This window comes from Osmerus eperlanus, chromosome 5 (genome assembly GCF_963692335.1).
Source record: "Osmerus eperlanus chromosome 5, fOsmEpe2.1, whole genome shotgun sequence".
Taxonomy (NCBI): domain Eukaryota; kingdom Metazoa; phylum Chordata; class Actinopteri; order Osmeriformes; family Osmeridae; genus Osmerus; species Osmerus eperlanus.
The window spans coordinates 8,285,607-8,306,816 of record NC_085022.1 but is presented as its reverse complement, the minus strand read 5'-3'; the positions used below and the strand labels follow the sequence as shown (position 1 = coordinate 8,306,816).

At 40.1% G+C, this 21,210-nt stretch overlaps 1 protein-coding gene across 1 annotated transcript; it reads right to left on the bottom strand.

Annotated features, from left to right (window-relative positions):
- Positions 1-871: 871 nt before the first annotated feature.
- LOC134020496 (fibroblast growth factor 4B-like) lies at positions 872-10,313 on the bottom strand. The gene is made up of 3 exons (XM_062460646.1): positions 10,019-10,313; positions 8,876-8,979; positions 872-1,824 (listed from the first exon to the last, which is right to left on the bottom strand). Exons 1-3 carry the CDS (start codon positions 10,311-10,313, stop codon positions 1,648-1,650), a joined length of 576 nt encoding a protein of 191 aa, XP_062316630.1. The 3' UTR covers positions 872-1,647.
- Between the last annotated feature and the right edge of the window lie 10,897 nt (positions 10,314-21,210).

Sequence of the window (21,210 nt, the reverse complement as noted above, 5' to 3'; positions counted from 1 at the left end):
AGACAATAACAAATTGTTGCACAACATCATTTATTGACTTTAAAATATTAGAGAATGTGCACAGCACATAGACCACAATGTTTATAGGGGACCTGTATAAAACTACAGATATGTGTTTGATACATAGAAAGGCATGACAGGGGACACACACGTGTAACATCCACTTTCAGTTTGACGTTTACACCAGCTACACCTTAACTCCTTACACGCTGACAGAATCCAGTGCCAGCAAGAAACTACATTCCTTTTGGTTATATTTGGATTGATCCCACGTTTGGATGGATCAAATTTACCCCTAAATACAGGTTTCATCTCAGGTCACATGGGTAAAGAAGATGATCAACATCACACACTGTACAGTGTCACATACTTGGCACAATTTACGCCATTTGAAAAATGAAATAAAAAAAACAGGAGGACATTGTGGAAATGCCATTACTTGCTGACAACCAATGGCAACAATTATTCTACTGTGTCTGCTTTCAGGAGAGTACGCTGACAGTCATCAAAGCACTTTTTCTCCTTACATGCACACACACAGATGGACCAAGCACGATCCTCTTCCCCATCTTGGTTCGTATAGTTCACCTGATCAAACATATCACAGTAAGATCCTCTATGGGACTGTTTACTGGATAGTTTAACATGCTGCAGCAGATACTGTTATATATACAAACAAACACAGACAGAACACAGTCCTTAAAGCTAATTCAAGGGAGACATAACCTATCCATCATGAGGTAGTAAACTGATATATAATTTCTGGAAACTCACACTTTTTCTCTGACAAAACATACTATAATGACTCTAAAAAACATGCAAGCTATTCAGATGGGGTCAATTGTGGGGATGTGTTTATACTCACGTGCACCTTGGGATTGAGAAAACCACAGGGCACAGTTTTAAGAGACCTCTCTGATCATGGTACTAGGATTGTTCAGTTTATGCTTTAGACCTCCCTATCTGTAATTGCACATCATCACAACCGTTGAACAAAAGACCCTAATATATCCATGAGAAAATCTTTATATACTCTAACTGTGACAATATTGTCTCTCTCCTCATTGGTTAGCTCTCTCCGATTCTAACTTTGTAATGCATGTCCATGAGATCAGGTCTCTGGCAAATCAACTAATCACTAACCATCACAATACGACTTACAAACAGTGCAATTTGCACACAAACCTGTTTGTTACCATAGATAAACCCTCAGAATGTATTTCAGATTGTTGTCCTTTTTCAGATCAGTAAGAACCATATAGGGCTCTAAACGATACTTTGCAAAACAGGAAAGGGTTGTATCTGTAACAAAGGGATCTATCTGCAACAAAAGGTTTTTTATTGCAACAGACATCTCTATATGACACTTTTTTACTGTGGGAACTTAATTTAAAGTTCACTTATCTCAAGCACTTTTAGCAGCTCACATCTGATGTACATGTTTTTGGTTGTTTATGTGTGTACATAAATAACCAAAAAAAGGGCTCTCATTTATTATTTTCCCTCACCTGCTATCCCACAGATCACAAAATAAAAATAAATCTCAAATCATAAATAAATAATTTAAATACTATATCACATCATCGTCACACTGTAGAAAACATGTTGAAAGTGCATTGTTAGGCCCCCGTCATGATGGCGCTCTGTTCAGATCCTTGGCAGGAAGTGTGTCACTGTCATGGCAGGAGTCACTCTATTACCCTTCTTGGTTTTGCCTGTCTTGCTCAGGCCTATGTACATCCCTGGGTGAGCCGCTGACTCATAAGCATTGTAGTTGTTAGCCAAGAGTGTCTCCTTGAACTTGCACTCGTTACTGAAATGACCCTGCGGAGGAGACGAGGGAAAAAGATATGTTAGTTGTGGCCTTGTGCACCCTGACTGAGGTACATTTACATTTAGTCATTTAGCAGACGCTCTTATCCAGAGCGACTTACAGTAAGTACAGGGACATTCCCCCCGAGGCAAGTAGGGTGAAATGCCTTGCCCAAGGACACAACGTCATTTGTCTCGGCCGGGAATCGAACCGGTACATAATGCCTTGGTCTGCACCAATCTTAACTACATTTATCATTGTCTGACATGTCATTATGGTTAGGGTCAGGGTTCTAAATTAACTTTTTTGATCACCAGCCAATGTGGCTGGTAACAATCAGAATTTCCACTAGCCAAATTCTTTCCGGTGAAAATAAGAACAATTATGAGTTTCACTGAATGCATTTGATCATTTTATTAACATTGTTGGCATGAAAAACACAGAAAATTAAGTAAAATGAAGCACAGAAGTATGATGCAAGGGTATGTGAAATCACCAACACGTGACTAAGTAAGGACACGATTTATTGTAAATGGCTAAAACGTCCATTCGCGTCATGAGATTGACTCCTGTCCATGCATTTACAGTAACGTTTTGTCCTAAGCAGGCATTAATTAAACTGACCTAATATACTCTTTATTAAGAACAGTGTATTTACATTACAGAAGACTGTGTCAGTAAGCAACATATTTTTTCTTATGCGTAGACTAACGTTACATGCAGCAATCCTTACAAAACATGACAACATTTTCATTGTCAAACACAAGCCATTCCCGACCCGTCAGCCATTTGGCATTACATTTTCTTTTCTTCGTTTCTCTAGTGCAGGGGTCACTAATTGGCGGACCGCGGTCCGGGTCCGGACCCAGGCGGTTCCCTATCCGGACCCGGACCTATAACCGATATATTATTATGGAACTAGAGAGGGTACAATTTCTGGGGAAATTGTAGGGTGTGCTTGCTTGCGTCGGTTGCACAGGGGTCAGTTTTTGAATGACATTTTTACAACTGATATTTCTGTATATTTTATATAAAAATGCATACTTATTATTTATAAAGATTACATAGATTTAAAAGCTTTTTTTTTTGCTGCTCATTTACAACTGAAAATACGAGTGAAGTGAAGAATGAAATAGATGTCTTCTCATTTCCCCTGCAAGAGGCAGCCTCATCGTTGAATCAAAACGAATACATTTGGCAGACCGGTGTAAAAATTGACCTAATCTCTATGACTTAAACGTCCTTTTAAGTTTTTCCCTTCTCGTGATATTTTAAGGAATTTAGTCTACTCATATTGCATTCATTCATGAATAAAGAACCCCCTTTGAAGATTATTCTACGACGTTACCGGCAGTAGAAGATGGAATCGCAATTCAAACAGTACCATCTGCTAACTGAAAATATGCCCCCAAAAACGTAAATAAGCTTGACATTTATTTAGTGGAAAATCGCTTTCATAAAAAGCTCAGTGGTAGCGATCATTGTCAGTAACAACGCCAAGTGCGATATAGCCCTGTGTGGAGAAGCTGCCCCGGTACTACGGTACAGTACTAGACTACTCCTGTGTTCGTTCGTCTTGGTAGCGATTGCGTTGGTTGAATTGGATTTAACGTTCCGTTGTACGGTTTAGGCTGAAATTAATTATTTTCATGAACAGATTGACAAAGTTTAGGCTGTGGCAATGAAGTTAAGGTTAGTAGTTAGATAGACTTTTGGTTTAAGTAAGGGGAGTGCCGAACATGTTCTGTCGCCGTTTGACTTCCTACAGCTGTGTAGATGTTTTTGTAGTGTCTCGGGTAGGCTACAGCGTTGCAGTGAGCAACACTGGTTTGAAACCACAGGTAATTATAATTTCACCCACAAATCGTTTACTTGTAATGTAATGTCATAATAAATCCTACAACGAAAATGTATTTGTGAGGAATGTTTATTTTAACGATTGAAAACAGATGCATCATAGACCACTGTAGTATGTGTTGCCCGGGCAACAGAGGCTAATGTCATGATGCTAATACTTCAGTGACATAGTAGACTACTGTTTCCGAAAGTAGATGTACTTCCTTAATAAAATCAGCTTATATTGTACATTACACGTCACAATTGTGTGTCATATCACAATGTAAAATTAGTAAATACTTATCACCCTGGCCTCTTTGCTTGTGGCGTTTCTGCAGCTGCCTTGCAGTAAAGCAGTTAGCTTAGCTATCTCCCAGAAGTTAACGAGCTGCTAAACTAATGTTCTGCTAGAGGTAGTCACGCGAGTTTTCGTGACGTTAGTGACGTAAGTAGCGTCATTGACTGTGGCTAGCAAGTTAGCCACCGTTAGCTTCACTTTTCGCCACAAAAACTTAATTTCCACTTAAACCATGCAACGGAACGTAAATCCCAATAGAAGCAACTCAATCGCTACCAAGACGAAACTTTTGACACCTAGGTTGTCTATGTAGGCCAAATATTGACTGAGTTTTAGGGGGGCAAAAAGAATAAAAAGAATAATAATATATATGTGAGAGAACAAAGGTTGTGCCCTTGCCGAAGGCAAAGCACACCCAATGAGGGCAAGCGCAGGCTTTTTGATTAGGCTACTTAAAAAACGTTATGTTTCATTATGCAAGATATAGAGGAGCCTATAGTTAGAGAATGATTTAGCAGTTTTATTATTACATTAGCCTATTTTATTTATAATTTTCAAAGTAGCCTAACATCAAACCTTTCTTTAGTTTCTTTTACCTTACATTTTCTTTTAGGGCTGAGTGGTCTCGGTTTAACATCATTATTTATAGCGACATCATTATTTATAGCGAAGTAGCCTAGCGGACACTGTTAGCTCGCAATGTACAAAGAATGCTCCTGCAACAAAGTTGTTACTGAGTAACAATTAGCCAGCTAGACGCCGGGCAGAAGTTTGTAGCTAAGAAAGAATGCTCGTGCAACAAAGTTGTTACTTAGTAATAAGTAGCCAGCTAGACGCCGGGCAGAAGTTTGTAGCCATATATAAAGGCCTTCATATGTAATTGATTTGCCTGTGAGATTCGCTGATTTTGGGTGTCCAAGATATGATGGTTTCTGATCTGTATCAACAGTCTAGCCATGTAGCTACAGGGCTCGACATTAAGGCTTGTCCGAGACGAGTGGATTTTTTTGTAGGGCAAGTCTGGAATATTAATTTTGGCTAATTGCCCCACTGGACAAGTTATTAAAACTCAAACAAAATAAAATCCAATGTTATTTCACGTTATGTGCCACTCATTACGTCTATCGATTTCATTTGACCGAATTCTGCATTAGCAAAACACAAAAAAGTGGCTTCCTCCCAAGATCTCTACAGACCGTGCAGCTAATTTAATGTCAAGCTTATTTACGTTATTGGGGGCATATTTCAGTTACAGTACCAGATGGTAGGCTACTGTTTGAATCGCGATTCCATCTGAGATAGCTACTGCCGGTAACGTTGTTGTTAGAATAATCTTCAAAGGGGGTTCTTTATTAATGAATGAATGAGTAGGCTAAATGCCTGAAGATATCACTGTGATAATTTGCATTACAAATGGATACGGACAACGGCATGTCTTTAGTCTGCTGGCATATTTACTGAACTGCTTCCATGACAACCCACTGATACATTTATCAGTGGGTTGGATGCCCCGTACCTGGATGCCCAGGTACGGGGCATCCAGAGGGTCATACTACAATCACGAGAAGGGAAAAACTTGTCATAGAGATTAGGACCATTTTAGAAAAAATAAAAAGTTAACACCAACATTTAGTAACTAAATCCATTGTTATGTCTACAAAATTATTTTAGATATAGTTTATGCTAAGTTTAGCTAGCTTGCAAATACTGAGGATGGCCAACCGAAGTTGAGTAAGCCAATGCTAGCTGTAGGATATACAACATTTCACTGGGTCTTGCAGCGCTGCTTGATTTACTGAAATTATTATGAAATGTTATGTTCTACTAGCTATTTGCCTACTTTAGCAAATCACAGTATTTCCCACCCCTGATAGTGTAACTGAGACGACACAGTAAATAATTTAGTAATAAGCTTTTTTATAAAGATGACAGATTTAAAAGAATTTTTTTTTGCTGCTCATTTACAACTGAAAATACGAGTGAAGTGTAGAATGAAATAGATGTCTTCTCATTTCCCCTGCAAGAGGCAGCCTCATCGTTGAAACAAAACGAATAAATTTGGCAGACCGGTGTAAAAATTGACCTAATCTCTATGATTTAAACGTCATTTTAAGTTTTTCCCTTCTCATGATATTTTCAGGCATTTAGCCTACTCATTGCATTCATTCATTAATAAAGAACCCCCTTTGAAGATGATTCTACGACGTTACCGGCAGTAGAAGATGGAATCGCAATTCAAACAGTACCATCTGCTAACTGAAAATATGCCCCCAAAAACGTAAATAAGCTTGACATTTATTTAGTGGAAAATCGCTTTCATAAAAAGCTCAGTGGTAGCGATCATTGTCAGTAACAACGCCAAGTGCGATATAGCCCTGTGTGGAGAAGCTGCCCCGGTACTACGGTACAGTACTAGACTACTCCTGTGTTCGTTCGTCTTGGTAGCGATTGCGTTGGTTGAATTGGATTTAACGTTCCGTTGTACGGTTTAGGCTGAAATTAATTATTTTCATGAACAGATTGACAAAGTTTAGGCTGTGGCAATGAAGTTAAGGTTAGTAGTTAGATAGACTTTTGGTTTAAGTAAGGGGAGTGCCGAACATGTTCTGTCGCCGTTTGACTTCCTACAGCTGTGTAGATGTTTTTGTAGTGTCTCGGGTAGGCTACAGCGTTGCAGTGAGCAACACTGGTTTGAAACCACAGGTAATTATAATTTCACCCACAAATCGTTTATATCATGGCCGTGAGTAAATAGTTATCACCCTGGCCTCTTTGCTTGTGGCGTTCCTGCAGCTGCCTTGCAGTAAAGCTATAGTTAGCCTAGCTATCCCCCAAGTTAACAGATGCGAAACGAATGTTCTGCCAAAGGTAGTCACGCGTGTTTTCGTGACGTCAGTGACGTAGTGACGTTAGTAACGTCAGTGACTGTGGCTAGCAAATTAGCCACCGTTAGCTTCACTTTTCGCCACAAAAACTTAACTTAAGCCCAAACCATGCAACGGAACGTAAATTCCAATAGAAGCAACGCAATCGCTACCAAGACGAAACTTTTGACACTGCCGTTGTGTATGTAGGCCAAATATTGACTGATTTTTAGGGGGGCGAAAATAAACAATAAATAAATAATAATATATATGTGAGAGAACAAAGGTTGTGCTCTCGCCGAAGGCTTGAGCACACCCAATTAATTCATTTTGACAGAACGTTTCCATTTTAACCGGCACATCTTTTTGTTCCAACTAAATGTGGTTTATATCTTACTTGTCCAATACAAAGGTCCAATCAGGAGCTTTAATAACTGTAATCACCATGACAACTCACTCACTGAAAGTTGGTTGCAACCTCTGTGGGTCAGGTTGTGTGTGTCATTCGCAACAACGCAGGCTAATCGATTTGCTAACCCGGCGAAAATCCAAATCCCAAAATACCTAATTTCAGACAAGTATGCATTTGTGCTGCCGGTGGGGCGCACAAAACCGATGTGTTTAATGACACGGTTGCCCTTGTCAATAGTGGTAGCTAATGTGAAACGTCACTATCATGGCCGTGGGAACTAGGAGTGCTGTAGCACCCACTGACAGCACGAGAATTTCCAATGATATGACTTGAAAATTCACCACCGCGGCACAGCCCAGCCCCGCAGTAGCGGACTGGCCATCGGGAGCACCGGGAGAAGAATAACAATGGAAAACCAGGCTAAGAAACGTAAGGGTGGGGCTGAAACATTAAGAGACAAAAATACATCACCTTCACTAGACAAGGTTTTACCAATTGAAAAACGGCTATGTTCATTTTACATAAAGCTCAAAAAACTATTTTGTGCTCAAATAAAGGCAAACAAAATTGTCTTGCGTGCTACGAGCGCTCGCATTAAGTATCCTAGCGTTCTCACGAACTAGCATCACATCAAACAGAATGTGCATGACCTATTTTTACTCCCAGTCCATCCCTACCGCCCCGCAACATTAAGAACCCCCCCTCCAGCAGCAGCACCCCCCTGATAAAATATCCTATGTTCCCGCGGCTATGGTCACTATGACACAAAACATGGACACTTTGAACAAAATTACCCCCAGAACTCTGAGGTAAGGGCCAGAAAAATAAACCATAATTGTTCCGGACCCTGGACTGAATGGAAATTTGGTTAGTGGACCTTTTGGGTTTCTAATTGAGTACCCCTGGTCTACACTGTACATTCACTCACATAAGCGCAGCTAGTTCAGGCAGGGCAATCGGGCAGCGTGCGTCATTCATTTATCGGGGACGTAAGGCGTCTTACTCCACCTTCCTTTCCTCCGCCCACGACTACACCCACGTTAGCAGCGCATATTCATTGGGCCACGTCCGATAAGGCGTCTTTAAAATACACGCGGATACGCACACACTCACCCCGGTTGTTGTATGATCAGTACTGCTGCCGCCCTCCACCATCCCCTTCTCCCCATGCTGACTGTATGTTGTATCCAACAGGGGGATTATATCTCTATTGCTCCCTGCCTCATATGTCGTGTATGTATGTGTTGCATCGAGGAGGCGCTTCCCTTAGATCATCCACTCCGCCAAAGTTAAATCTACATGTCCATGTCATGTAACAATAAATGCTCAAATCTAATACGTGATTGTCTTGACTGAACTTAGTTTATATTACTCTTAAAGGTACATAAAGTATATTTAACTTTTCTGTGTAGAGTATAAAGTTAGTGGATACTGTATTTGTGTTCTGAGAAAGGAACCCCAAGTCCAGAGCTGTGATGTTGGTGTACAGAGTGCACAGGTGTCCCTAACACTCATTCGCTGGAAAACAAGTGAGGACACGTCAAGGTCTTTGACTATCAATTGTCAGTTTACAGGCTCTCGAATACTGAAAAGTGTTTTTATCTGTCCAAGAAAACAGGGCAACTACATTCGCTCCCGTCCAGCATACTTACAGATCCATAGAGCTTCCCTTTGCCGTTCATGGCCAGGAAGAGGCCGCTACGAACCCCAAACAGCGTCACCACACCCCTCTCCACTGGAGATATTTCCAGAAGACCTAGAAGGAGACCAAGCAGGTTATTGATGTGTTTACTGTTTGGTGTTTCCCCCATTGTGTATGCCTGGCGTGGAGAACTAGATGAACTTGATAAGAGCTGGTGGACAGGTCTATTTTCAACCTGCAACAGACACATCCTGACCTGAGAGGAAATACTGTCTTCCGTCCCACTGAGAACAGTCCTCTAAAGTATGATGGATCTGAGCCTGAAGTGGGTCTGTATCACAGACTTCCTCCAGTCAACCCTTCCCACTGTACCAATGCCCCCTGACAGATGGAGCTCTCCGAGGTAAACACTGCTCTGTTGTTATGTCTATGGCTGTCTATGGGAGATTAAACTCTCTCTCATCCCAGTGGCGTGTATTGTTTGTGGGAGTGATATCTCTGTTTCTTCCCATGGACTGATGTGAGAGTGTAGAAGTGGCCGAATTTATTGGAAGACTACACCAACATAGATTGGCAAATAAGGAAGCTGTAGACATCTATATTGTCTATGAATTATATATCGGACAGAGGTATTTTATGGTCATTATACAGGGGTTGAATATCCTAGATAGATAGAATAGACTTCAAAAGAAGGGATCAATCAACAGAGAGGAAGAGAGATGGTTATACATGATTGTGAAGCTCCTGACCTAAACCCTATCTTAACTCAGCTTAGATGATAGCCTAAAGTTATCACCATCATTCAATGCCGAAGCCTCAGATCTCTTTGAATTACTGATTCTGTCTGACACCTTGAAACATAGCCAGAGGCCCTGTTATTTGAAATAGGGGCCGCGAATATTGTTCAAGCAAGCATATGAATCAAAGACCTGCAAAGTCAAGACATTCATGCCAAAACAGAACACAAATTGCCTAATAATAAAGGGAGAGACATTTTTAGGGAGGGGGGGCCAAGGCACTTAACTAAGTTACCACGGTTTAACCAGGTGAGGGCACATAGCTAGCACAGATCTATAGAAACCCATTCTGCGGGACAGTGCATTTCTTCTATGTTCCGTATGGCCTAGAAGAGTGAATATGAAATATAACTTACTGTATGTATTTTCGTTATGCACTCCCGTTATCTTTCCATCTGGGGAGACTTGAATATGAAATCCAATGCCAACGTTGCAGTACAGACGTCTCAGTCTTTTTATACCCATTAGATAGTCACCGTCCCGGTTTAAGTCTCTTTTCTCCCACGGGTTTCGAGCCAATGAACGCGAGTAGAGCGTCTCCCATTGCCGTTGCACAGTCCCGTTAATCCTACGGGTGAACGGGGCAGTGCGCACCGAGCTGCACACCAGTCCCCACACCAGCAACGGGAGAAGGGACGCTTGGACATACATCCCAGTTGGCCGGTGGCGACACAGGTGTTCTTAAGGAATAAAAAATATATCTTCTTCTGTTAATCACAATGATAAAGTGACAGAGACTATTGCAGTACGCAACACTATCCAGTGAAAAGAATAAGCCAAGTTCTATATGACTGCATGAAGTCTGATAAACCGTGTACGAAGGTCTGCTGTAACTCTCCTAGGTTAGATCCGAAGGTCCTCTGGGTCGGAGTTGTGATTTGTCGGCCGAGTTGAAAGGCATGGCCATGTCCATTCTATTTTGGCGATACTTATATCTGCCTCGAAATTACATCACACGCCACCTACTGTAACAAAAGTTTACTCACAATCCACATGCTCAGTAGTTGCCACCGACACAAAGTCATTTGAGGAAACCTCCCCGCCCCTTCTCGTGCGCACTGCGCTCGGAAGCAAACCAGCCAAGGCGCGCCAAGAGCTTTGCTTAAGTGCGTTCAGATGAATCTTCTTAGCATTGGTAACTTTAAACTGAAATTGTATGATGGTTAATTTAAGATTTTCTGCTTTAACCTACTTTTGCACTCCTGAAATATCACGTTTTGGAAGTCAACTAGACTACATTCTTGGAATGTAGGCCTACACAGACAAATATTATCCTACTCACGATCTTTGTCTAAAACATCCTTCTATATGGACTGAAAATAAAACCGATGATGTATTGCAGGATGTAGAGTAGGAAACTGAAAAACCAACAGACTGTTGAGCAGGAGACATAGCTATAAATGAACAATAACAGGAAAATAACACGCGCTGGAATTCTTATGAAATTCTACTTTTGGAATATGGAATGATACAAAGACGACGTTAATTGGTACCCTAATGTTTTATTCCTTAGTCATTTGACAGGTGAAAAACAGTTTCATCCGACATAGGCCTACGCCTTTTGCACTCATTGGACTACTCAGAACTTGCGAGGAATTTCAAATGCTTTGTTCTATTGAGATTTCCCCTTCGGCTCCACTGCCCTTAAAAGTCAAATAAAAGTTCGAATTAAAGGTCTGTTTGTGTTCTGAATTCTACGTGCGACCTTCAACACCTAGAAGCGCCATTGTGTAAAACACCGAGAATGACTTTAGGATGTGAAGCGAGACACTGCGGGTTTTTGCACCTGTTCTCGTACACATTTTGTATTCCTTTCGAGCAGGATAATCCTCATATAAGGAATGTAGGTGGTTGTTGTCAAGTCAAACTCAACCCGACCTGAGGTGTCCGTGCACAAACTTCTAAATAAGCTACTTTATATTTCTTATTAGTTTGAGAGAGAAAAAAATGGTTGCAAAGAATATTAAACAATTGTTTATAAACGACCAGGCCTTTTTGTGAATAGGCTATTATTAGTGGTATGACTTGTCGTGTTTAATGAATTACATGCGCTTTGAAGTTGGAGAGATTCGTATAGCCTATGTTCATGCACCTTCCTGCCACAGTAAATTCCTTGTTTGTGTGAACTTACATGGCGAACTAGAGAGGGTACAATTTCTGGGGAAATTGTAGGGTGTGCTTGCTTGCGTCGGTTGCACAGGGGTCCGTTTTTTAATGACATTTTTACAACTGATATTTCTGTATATTTTATATAAAAATGCATAGGGCCTACTTATTATTTATAAAGATTACATAGATTTAAAAGCATATTTTTTTTGCTGCTCATTTACAACTCAAAATACGAGTGAAGTGTAGAATGAAATAGCCTATGATGTCTTCTCATTTCCCCTGCAATAGGCAGCCTCATAGCTGAATCAAAACGAATACATTTGTCAGATCGGTGTAAAAATTGACCTAATCTCTATGACTTAAACGTCCTTTTAAGTTTTCCCTTCTCGTGATATTTTCAGGCATTTAGCCTACTCATATTGCATTCATTCATTAATAAAGAACCCCCTTTGAAGATTATTCTACGACGTTACTGGCAGTAGAAGATGGAATCGCGATTCAAACAGTACCATCTGCTAACTGAAAATAAATATGCCCCCAAAAACGTAAATAAGCTTGACATTTATTTAGTGGAAAATCGCTAATTCATAAAAAGCTCACTGGTAGCGATCATTGTCAGTAACAACGCAAAATGCGATATAGCCCTGTGTGGAGAAGCTGCCCCGGTAAATTGTACTACTACAGTACAGTACTAGACTACTGCTGTGTTCGTCTTGGTAGCGATTGCGTTGGTTGAATTCGATTTAACATTCCGTTGTACGGTTTAGGCTGAAATTAATTATTTTCATGAACAGATTGACAAAGTTTAGGCTGTGGCAATGAAGTTCAGGTAAGTTGTCTGATAGTTTCACCTATTGAAAGACTTTTGATTTAAGTAAGGGGAGTGCCGAACATGTTCTGTCACCGTTTGACTTCCTAAACAGCTGTGTAGATGTTTTTGTAGTGTGTCTGGCGTAGGCTACAGCGTTGCAGTGAGCAACACTGGTTTGAAACCACAGATAATTATAATTTCACCAACAAATCGTTTACTTGTAATGTAATGTCATAATAAATCCTACAACTAAAATGTATTTGTGAGGAATGTTTATTTTAACGATTGAAAACAGATGCATCATAGACCACTGTAGTATGTGTTGCCCGGGCAACACAGGCTAATGTCATGCTAATGCTTCAGTGAAATAGTAGACTACCGTTTCCGAAAGTAGATGTGGGCATACTTCCTTAATAATATCAGCTAATATTGTACATTACATTTCACAATAGTGTTTCACATCACAAAGTAAAATTAGTAAATAGTTATCACCCTGGCCTCTTTGCTTGTGGCGTTTCTGCAGCTGCCTTGCAGTAAAGCTATAGTTAGCCTAGCTATCCATAAATATATATAAACATGTTTATATATATCTATGTAGCTATCCCCCACGTTAACAGATGCGCAACGAATCTTCTGCTACAGGTAGTCATGCGTGTTTTCGTGACGTTAGTGACGTAGTGACGTTAGTAACGTCAGTGACTGTGGCTAGCAAATTAGCCACCGTTAGCTTCACTTTTCGCCACAAAAACTTAACTTGAGCCTAAACCATGCAACGGAACGTAAATAAAAATACAAGCAACTCAATCACTACCAAGACGAAACTTTTGACACCTAGGTTGTCTATGTAGGCCAAATATTGACGAAGATTTAGTGGGGCAAAAAGAAATAAAAATAATAATAATATATATGTGAGAGAACAAAGGTTGTGCCCTTGCCGAAGGCAAAGCACACCCAATAAAGCTATTTCTGAGAGTTCATCCTTCATGCAACCAAGGTGCTTTGGGACATCACTCCTGTACAACAATCCTTACAGGGATGCCAATGCAGTGTTTCAATTTGTGTGACTAATATCAAGAGAATGTGTATGGTATGTAGTATGTACTGTGGGTATGTGTCTTTTAATTATAGTAGGCCTACCTAATTTGTGTACACTAATAGACTTTCAGTCTGTCTGCAGCTCAAGTGTGGACCGCTACTCCCAGCAAGTAGAATTTAGAAAAACTGAACGCTTTGCCTCATAACCGCTAGGGTGCAGTGTCTGCAAATAAACCGAGTTAACCCTGGATGTGCTCAACATAACTCTCTCATCTCTCATGCCCTCACACCATTGGGTCTATGCCTCACACACACTGACCTATGATGAAGAAAAACAACTTGAGGTATAAAGACGATGGCAACTTTTATTATGAACAAATATTTACAGTATAATCACTAATAAATATGCGATACAATTTCACAATAGCAACCAATTATTGTAGAAGGATATTGTATTTCATGCTAAAAGTGCCTTCTCTTTGCATCCTTCATACAATTAATCACTATCATGATAGTGCAATTTATGATTGACCTGTATTGTGAAATGGAAATGTTTTGGTAAATTACACACAAAACAACAAACACTAGGCTAAATATTTGCACAACAAAAGAATATATACATTCAAGTCTGTGTGACAATTCAAAACTCACAACCATGCACAGAAGTCACACGTGTGACTACTTCAGGTTTCCTCATACTGAATAAGATCAATGAGTTAAAGCATGCCATGATGACCTCCGACATATGGTTGATTCTGGCCCCCCAGTGGTTGAATCAACTCCCCACCTCCATCAGAGGCACTGACTGTCTCTCCACCTTCAAGAAAAGGCTCAAGACGCACTTGTTCCGGGAGAACAACAGTACTTAGGAATGGTTTGCTTGACCCGATGTTAGTTTCCTCAAGGATCACAATGACTCTTGCTTAGAGACTTGTTGCTCTTGTGGTTAGTGGTAACTGATTTACATTTTTGTACTCGCTGTGATATATTTTAGGGTTCCTCCGGTAGGAGGAATGACTGATGGTTTTTCAAACCTTTGTGCCTTCAAGATGACATCATTCTGAAGTACCATACGCAATTTCACCTTGATATGTCAATATATGATTGAATTCAATTGAAAAGCTCCACAGCGCGCATGCTCCAAATTCTCAGACTCATCCTGCCCCTTGACACTAGGGTGACCACCTGTCGCACTTTGCGTTGTGTCGCACAGCATTTTCACCCCTTGTCCCGCACGTCCCATATTGAAAATGCCGTGCGATACAGCGCAAAGCGGGACAGGTGGTCACCCTACTTGACACACACGCGAGCTTGGCAAGACGCACACACATCCTTTCTGGAAATTGTGTGCTGACCAAGCCCCCACCCTCGGTTTTTGCCCCTGTTTCATTTCGCTTCCAATCGCAGCTCGCCTTTACGAATATAGGCTAAATTATTCTCGGCGGCCATTGTTGTTTTCAACTGGAATCGCTTGATGTGTTGGAGGCAGCCACTTTCGGTAAGTCCTATTTTTTACACATTTTAAGCTAGAATCAATGATTGGTTTCGTGAAAGTACACCACTCTTGAATTATGGTGAAGGTTTTAGCACTTTTAGATCTTTAGATCGTGAGTCTGAAGTGACGGAAAACCGAACTCGAAAAGTAGCTACTGTAGCTTTAGCTTTTTTCCTCTGTGTTTTTAATTAGTGAATCATTTTGCATCTCGGCGAATTGTTCATCAAAAAGGTCGAGGAGGGCAGCCTTTAGAAGAAAAAGCAATTCCCCACAGACCTGTCGGCTCAGAATTTTGATTTGGGGCATGAAAATCTTTGTAATAAGCCTATGCGCCAGGGAGACCGCATATAGGCTTAGGCGGCAGCCATGTTTTGGTCGCGTCATGTTCATAAGTTTACCATTTTACAGTTAGGTCTACACAAAAAAGGTCGAGGAGGGCAGCCTTTAGGAGATGTGGGAATTGTGCTTTTAGCCAGATGCTCCGATTATTTTTGTGATTTGTGGACTTGCAATTGGAGTGATACTGCGTCCCGGGGGTACATTTTTTTTATGTTGGCCTCAGTCAGACTCGGCTCGCCCACTTGCAGTGTGTAAACAATTTTGTATTTCACTCAATTCTACTCCAAAAACGTCAGGGAGGACTGCTTTTTGTAGACAGGGGCATGCTAAAGATAGCCAGTATATCTGATTTTTCAAGGCGAACCTGTTTCAATTGTCATATGCCCTGAGAAAGCGACCTACTAGCCAGGCTAGTTTTGCCAATTTCAGTAAGTCAGGCTATTTAAAGGTCTCTGACAGTCAGAATCACTGTTTACAGGCAAAGGTCGAGCTGGGGGCCTGTTCTCCGTACGTCGCTAACTCAGTTAGCTGGATTTGACGATTTGTCATTATCTTGGATTGTTCGGTTCTTCGAAGCTCATCCTGGACTTCCCTTACAAAAAAGAAGTATATAAAAGTATACTATAAGTATACTAAAATATGGATAGTACACTTTTAGTTCACTTTTGATATACTTTTAAGAAGTATACTTAGAATATAGTTCACTTTTGATATATTTATAAGTATGCTTTGAAAATAGTTCACTTTTGATTTACTTTTAAGGAGTATACTTAGAAAATAGTTCACCTTTGATATACTTTTAAGTATGCTTTGAAAATAGTTCACTTTTGTAAGAAGTATACTTAGAAAATAGTTCACCTTTGATATACTTTTAAGTATGCTTTGAAAATAGTTCACTTTTGTAAGAAGTATGCTTTGAAAATAGTTCACTTTTTATATACTTTTAAGAAGTATGCTTAGAAACAGAAAATGGTATACATTTCTTCTGGAGTAGGATGTACGTTTTCTATTATTATACAGCAAAAACAGTCAAAATAATTTTAAAGTACATTACAGGTTATATTTTTTAGATCCATCTCATTCTAATTATTCATGTCTATGAAAATCTATTATGCATTGCACATTGAATCTTTTTTGGTACTGAAGCTGTAACCTTAATTACTGCCAAAACATTCTGAAGCCCTATAATCTTATACTAATAATTATCAATTGGAGTATTAATGGAAAAAAAGAAAAAGCTATTTGAGAAAGAAGCAGACAGAAGGGTTGCATTATGCATTTGAAGGTTATACTGTCAAACTGACTGAAGAACGAAATAACTACGAGAAAAAATGAAGATAGTGTGGCTCATTGGCTGGTCAATTCCCATGATGCAAGGCGGTAAATAGTGTTAAAATTTGCTGATAAGTTTGCCGTTTGTTCGAAATACAAATGTAACTTCATGAATTTCGTTTTTTAAATGTGTCTGCTTAGAATGTAGTGTTTTGTTGCGTGGTCATTGTTGTGGTGGTTTACCATTGTAACCATGAGTTAAATAACTGTTACGTTTCATAAGAAGAGCTGGATTCTTCAAACGTCAAAGCATGCGCAGTGAATAGCTTATTACAGCTAAAAAATTACAGTGTAACTTTGCAAGGGACCCCGTTCTAGCTAAGTGATTTATAATCTGAGGTGTTTGAAGGGCTCCTAAACGTCATAGTATATTATTAAGTAATAGTAAAATTAAATTTATTAAGTTGCACTTAAAAGTATCGCCCAGTATACTTTGAGGCTCTTTAGGAAGTATACTTCAAGAACTGAAAGTGCACTACACAGGTTACTTTAGAGTATTCCAAGGTATACTTTGAAGTACTTTAGGAAGTATACTTTATGAACTGAAAGTGCACTACACAGGTTACTTTAGAGTATTCCAAGGTATACTTTGAAGTACTTTAGGAAGTATACTTTATGAACTGAAAGTGCACTACACAGGATACTTTACAGTATTCAAAAGTAAACCTTGAAATACACTATAAGTGTACTTTAAAGTGTACTAAGTGACCTAAAAAGTGGGCCAATTAAGTTTACTTAGTACAAAAATAGTATTTAAATAAGTACACTGCTAGTATACTTTAAGTAACATGATAATAGTGTACTTTTTATACTAAGTATACTTACAAAATAAACTTGAAGTATACTTCTTTTTTGTAAGGGTTGCTGTCATAGCAACAGGTCCGTAAGCTTAAACCTGCTCGGGAGCAGGTTTATTTTATGTAAACACGATTAGATTGAGGCTTTACAAGCAGAGGTGATACAGGAAGTCTGTCACAGACATGTCTTGTCCGTTTTTACTACAGGAACCTGTTGCAGAAGGTGCAAGAATAATTAGCAGATTTTAACATGAAACCGAATTAATTGCTCATTGCGTGATAGATAGGCTCCTTAAGCACAGCGCGATATGCTAGCCAATACTTTTTGAGAGGATAGGCTATCGTTTTTTTGTGAGGGTGTCATTTACATAATACATTTGTTGAAACCACATCATATGACATTAAAGATGATAAATGAAAACATGAAAGTATGAAAATAAAAAAAACATAGGCCTAGCTTACTGTAATAAGCAATAAAACGCGTCACTCCTCTACATTTAATTTGGTCTGCTACTTTTTGCCAGCCCTCTTTCTTGGATTTTGCAGACTTTGAGGTGTTCCCTGGCGTTCTGCTAAATCTTCAAATTCTGAGTAATCTTCGAGCAAGCTGTTGCTCTGTTGGCTCTGTTGCGGAAAAAACAGGGCGCTCATTTTGGCCACGGCCATAGACTTATGTGAGCAGCCAATAGCAGCGTTGCTGATCAAGGTTTCTACTATCGATACATACCCCCTTTTAGACCAACGTATAACTCAATCCAGCTATACTAATCATAAACAACAAGTGTGTTCGAAGAACCAAATTAGCCAGATCATGATAAGCAAGATGATGTCATTTTGGATGTGTCATTTGATCTCGGATGTAATAAGCGACGTACGGAGAACGGGCCCCAGGTCTTTTGTCAGATGTGTATATATTGACCAGTTTAGAACTAAATACTCTTGCCAGAGCCTGGAATCAAACCCATGTTTTGAGTGACTTTGCATGGGTCTCCATCAGGTCAACACATTTGGATTCAAGTTCAAGTAATGCCACTGCATTTCACAGTCAAAACTGTAGTTTATGTCAAGTGTAGATGGAAAAAGCGTTTTTCACAACTGAACTGACATGGATCCTTTCTTCACTTTTACAGGTCTGGAGGGTCATACAGAGGCCTGCTCAACAGAGTTCAATAGAGGATGCTGAGAGCAACAACAGAGAATGATGAGAGCATCACAGACCCCTTGCTGGACTATCCCTCTCTAGCTGGACAGCTTCATTCAGCTGGCCTGCCCTGCCTGCCTGCAGGCCCTGCTTGCCCCTGCCTGCCAGACCTCCAGAGACAGTCACCCCACAGACACAGTAGCTCTGCTGACTGCTTTTTTGAGGACATTGATGAAAAAGGACAAACCAGCATTTTTTACTTTGATGAAAGTCTAAATGTTTAATCCTTTCCATGTCCCAGTATGCCAAGCTACTGACTTTTAGTGTCTTAAGTTATGAAACCAGTTCAAGTGATAGACTTTTGACCTGAATCCAATGATTATTCATCTGAATAAAAACCACTCAAGAGAAGTACTGCTTCTTTATTAATAGTATTTATGTATATGTAATTGTGCAGCTCCCCCTGTCAATGATCTAGCACCTCCTCAGCACCTGTATTAAAAAATCTCTGGCGCCGTCCCTGCCCAGGGTTGATTGTAACTGGTGTTGGAAAACACATGTAGTAGGGCAGAATAGAGGGACTGGGCAAAGGGTGCTAGTGTGGAAAGTCCCCTAAAACTGTGCAGAATGGGCAGAAAATATTAGATGACATTGTATCGAGGCCCAATTGGGGCCTAGGATATTTACTATTGTAGTAGGCCATTAGATCTGTTTTAAAATTTGAGGGGTGTAATTTGTTGGATATGAAGCCCCCACCCTCCACTCCAGAGACAGTTGGTGACAGAGAGGTGCAGACATTAAGTTAAACATAGTCATGCGTCAAGAGTAGAGTAAAAAATACAGATCCCCCACTTTCTGAATAAAGTTCGACTGATCTGATTTGTTGATTTCTGTTGCTATGAAAACCAGTTTAGCCAAGCTAACTAACATTGTTTTTAGCTAGCTTGCATTACCATTCAATAGCTAACAAAACATTAGTAAAAATAGCTTGCTAATCGAGCAGAACTTGTTAATGCAGGAGACTCAGAGACCTTAGCGCGTCACTAGCATCTCGTCATATCACGCAGTCGGCGCACAGCTAGATAATCAGCTGTCAGCGCTCTTGAGTACCCAGCATGCAGTGCAGCATGTCAAAAAACGCAAAGACTTGTGGAAAATAGTTTGGTTACAACGGCCATGCGAGGGATTTCAGTTGTTGTGTTCGTTCAGTTAGATGTTTGTAATGTTATTGTTTGTTAGTTAACATAATCTTGTTGGTCACCCTGAGTGTGCATGTCGTGTAGTTTAATGGGAACAGAGTCGGCCATTTTACTATCAGAGGCTACCCTTGCAAAGAGCTGAATGTGGACTGTACCTGGGCTGCAGCCTAGCCAGTTGCCTATGAGGCTACTCTAGAGATCTACTCAAGGAGAAAGTCAATATCTGTGATTTTCAAGCAATCTTCGAGAAAGTTTGATAACAATGTTGCGGTGATATGTATTGATTGTGGGAGGTAGTTTTTGGACTACATTTAAACCTCATGCGGCTGCTGCAGCATTTCTGCTTTGGCATGACCTGCGCTCGGAGAGAGGGAAACAGCATGGATGGGGATAGTGTGTGGGCAGATGTGTCTTTATATAGGGTGAAATGGAATGAGAAATGCAATACAAAATGTCTGAAAGGGGTGTATTTATGTAAGTGTCCACATTGCCTCAATATCTTTGTGTCAATAAATCAAATATAATTTTGACTGATGGTTTTTCAAACCTTATTGGCTTCAAGGTGACATCATTCTGATGTACCATGCACAATTTTATGCAATTTTACCTTGAAATGTCAACCGTTTCTTAACCTTTGTCCCAAAGCTGACCAAAGCTCATACTGTCTACTCATACAATCTCAACAGTTGGTGTGTAGCAGAAAGGATAGAGAGACTGACTTGTGACCTTATGCTCATGAGTTCACATCCCCATTCAGCCTATTGTTGTTGGCCAAACATGAAGTAGTTTTGCTCTCTTGTTGTCCAACTCTCCATCTTCAACAGGGTACATGTTTATAATATTTTGCCATTTTGCAGCTATATTTAGGGTTCCTCCGGTAGGAGGGAACCTATTGTTTTTGTTAGTATTCCTATTATTATTATATTTCTCCGTTAAATGGCTCAATAGCTCAAAAAGTCCTTGACCCGATTTTTTCAAATTTGGCCCAATGATACAACAGGTCACTCACTACTCCCAGACCGCTAATGGCCCATGTACGCCCAGAGGTGCCGCTATAAGCCACGCCCAAAGTCAACGTGATTTCCCCAGCGCCCCATTATTCCAAAATGCCTGAAAATTGGTATACATACCTTATTTCTCATGGGGAACAAAAAAGCCTCAAGAACCCATAAGGTCCGCTATGATAGATGTTGCTGTACTGTCCAAATTTGGTACAACCTTCAAAACCCTTCTCCTCATGAACCATAGATCCAATCGACTTGAAAATTGTTCCAGATTTGTAGAACACAT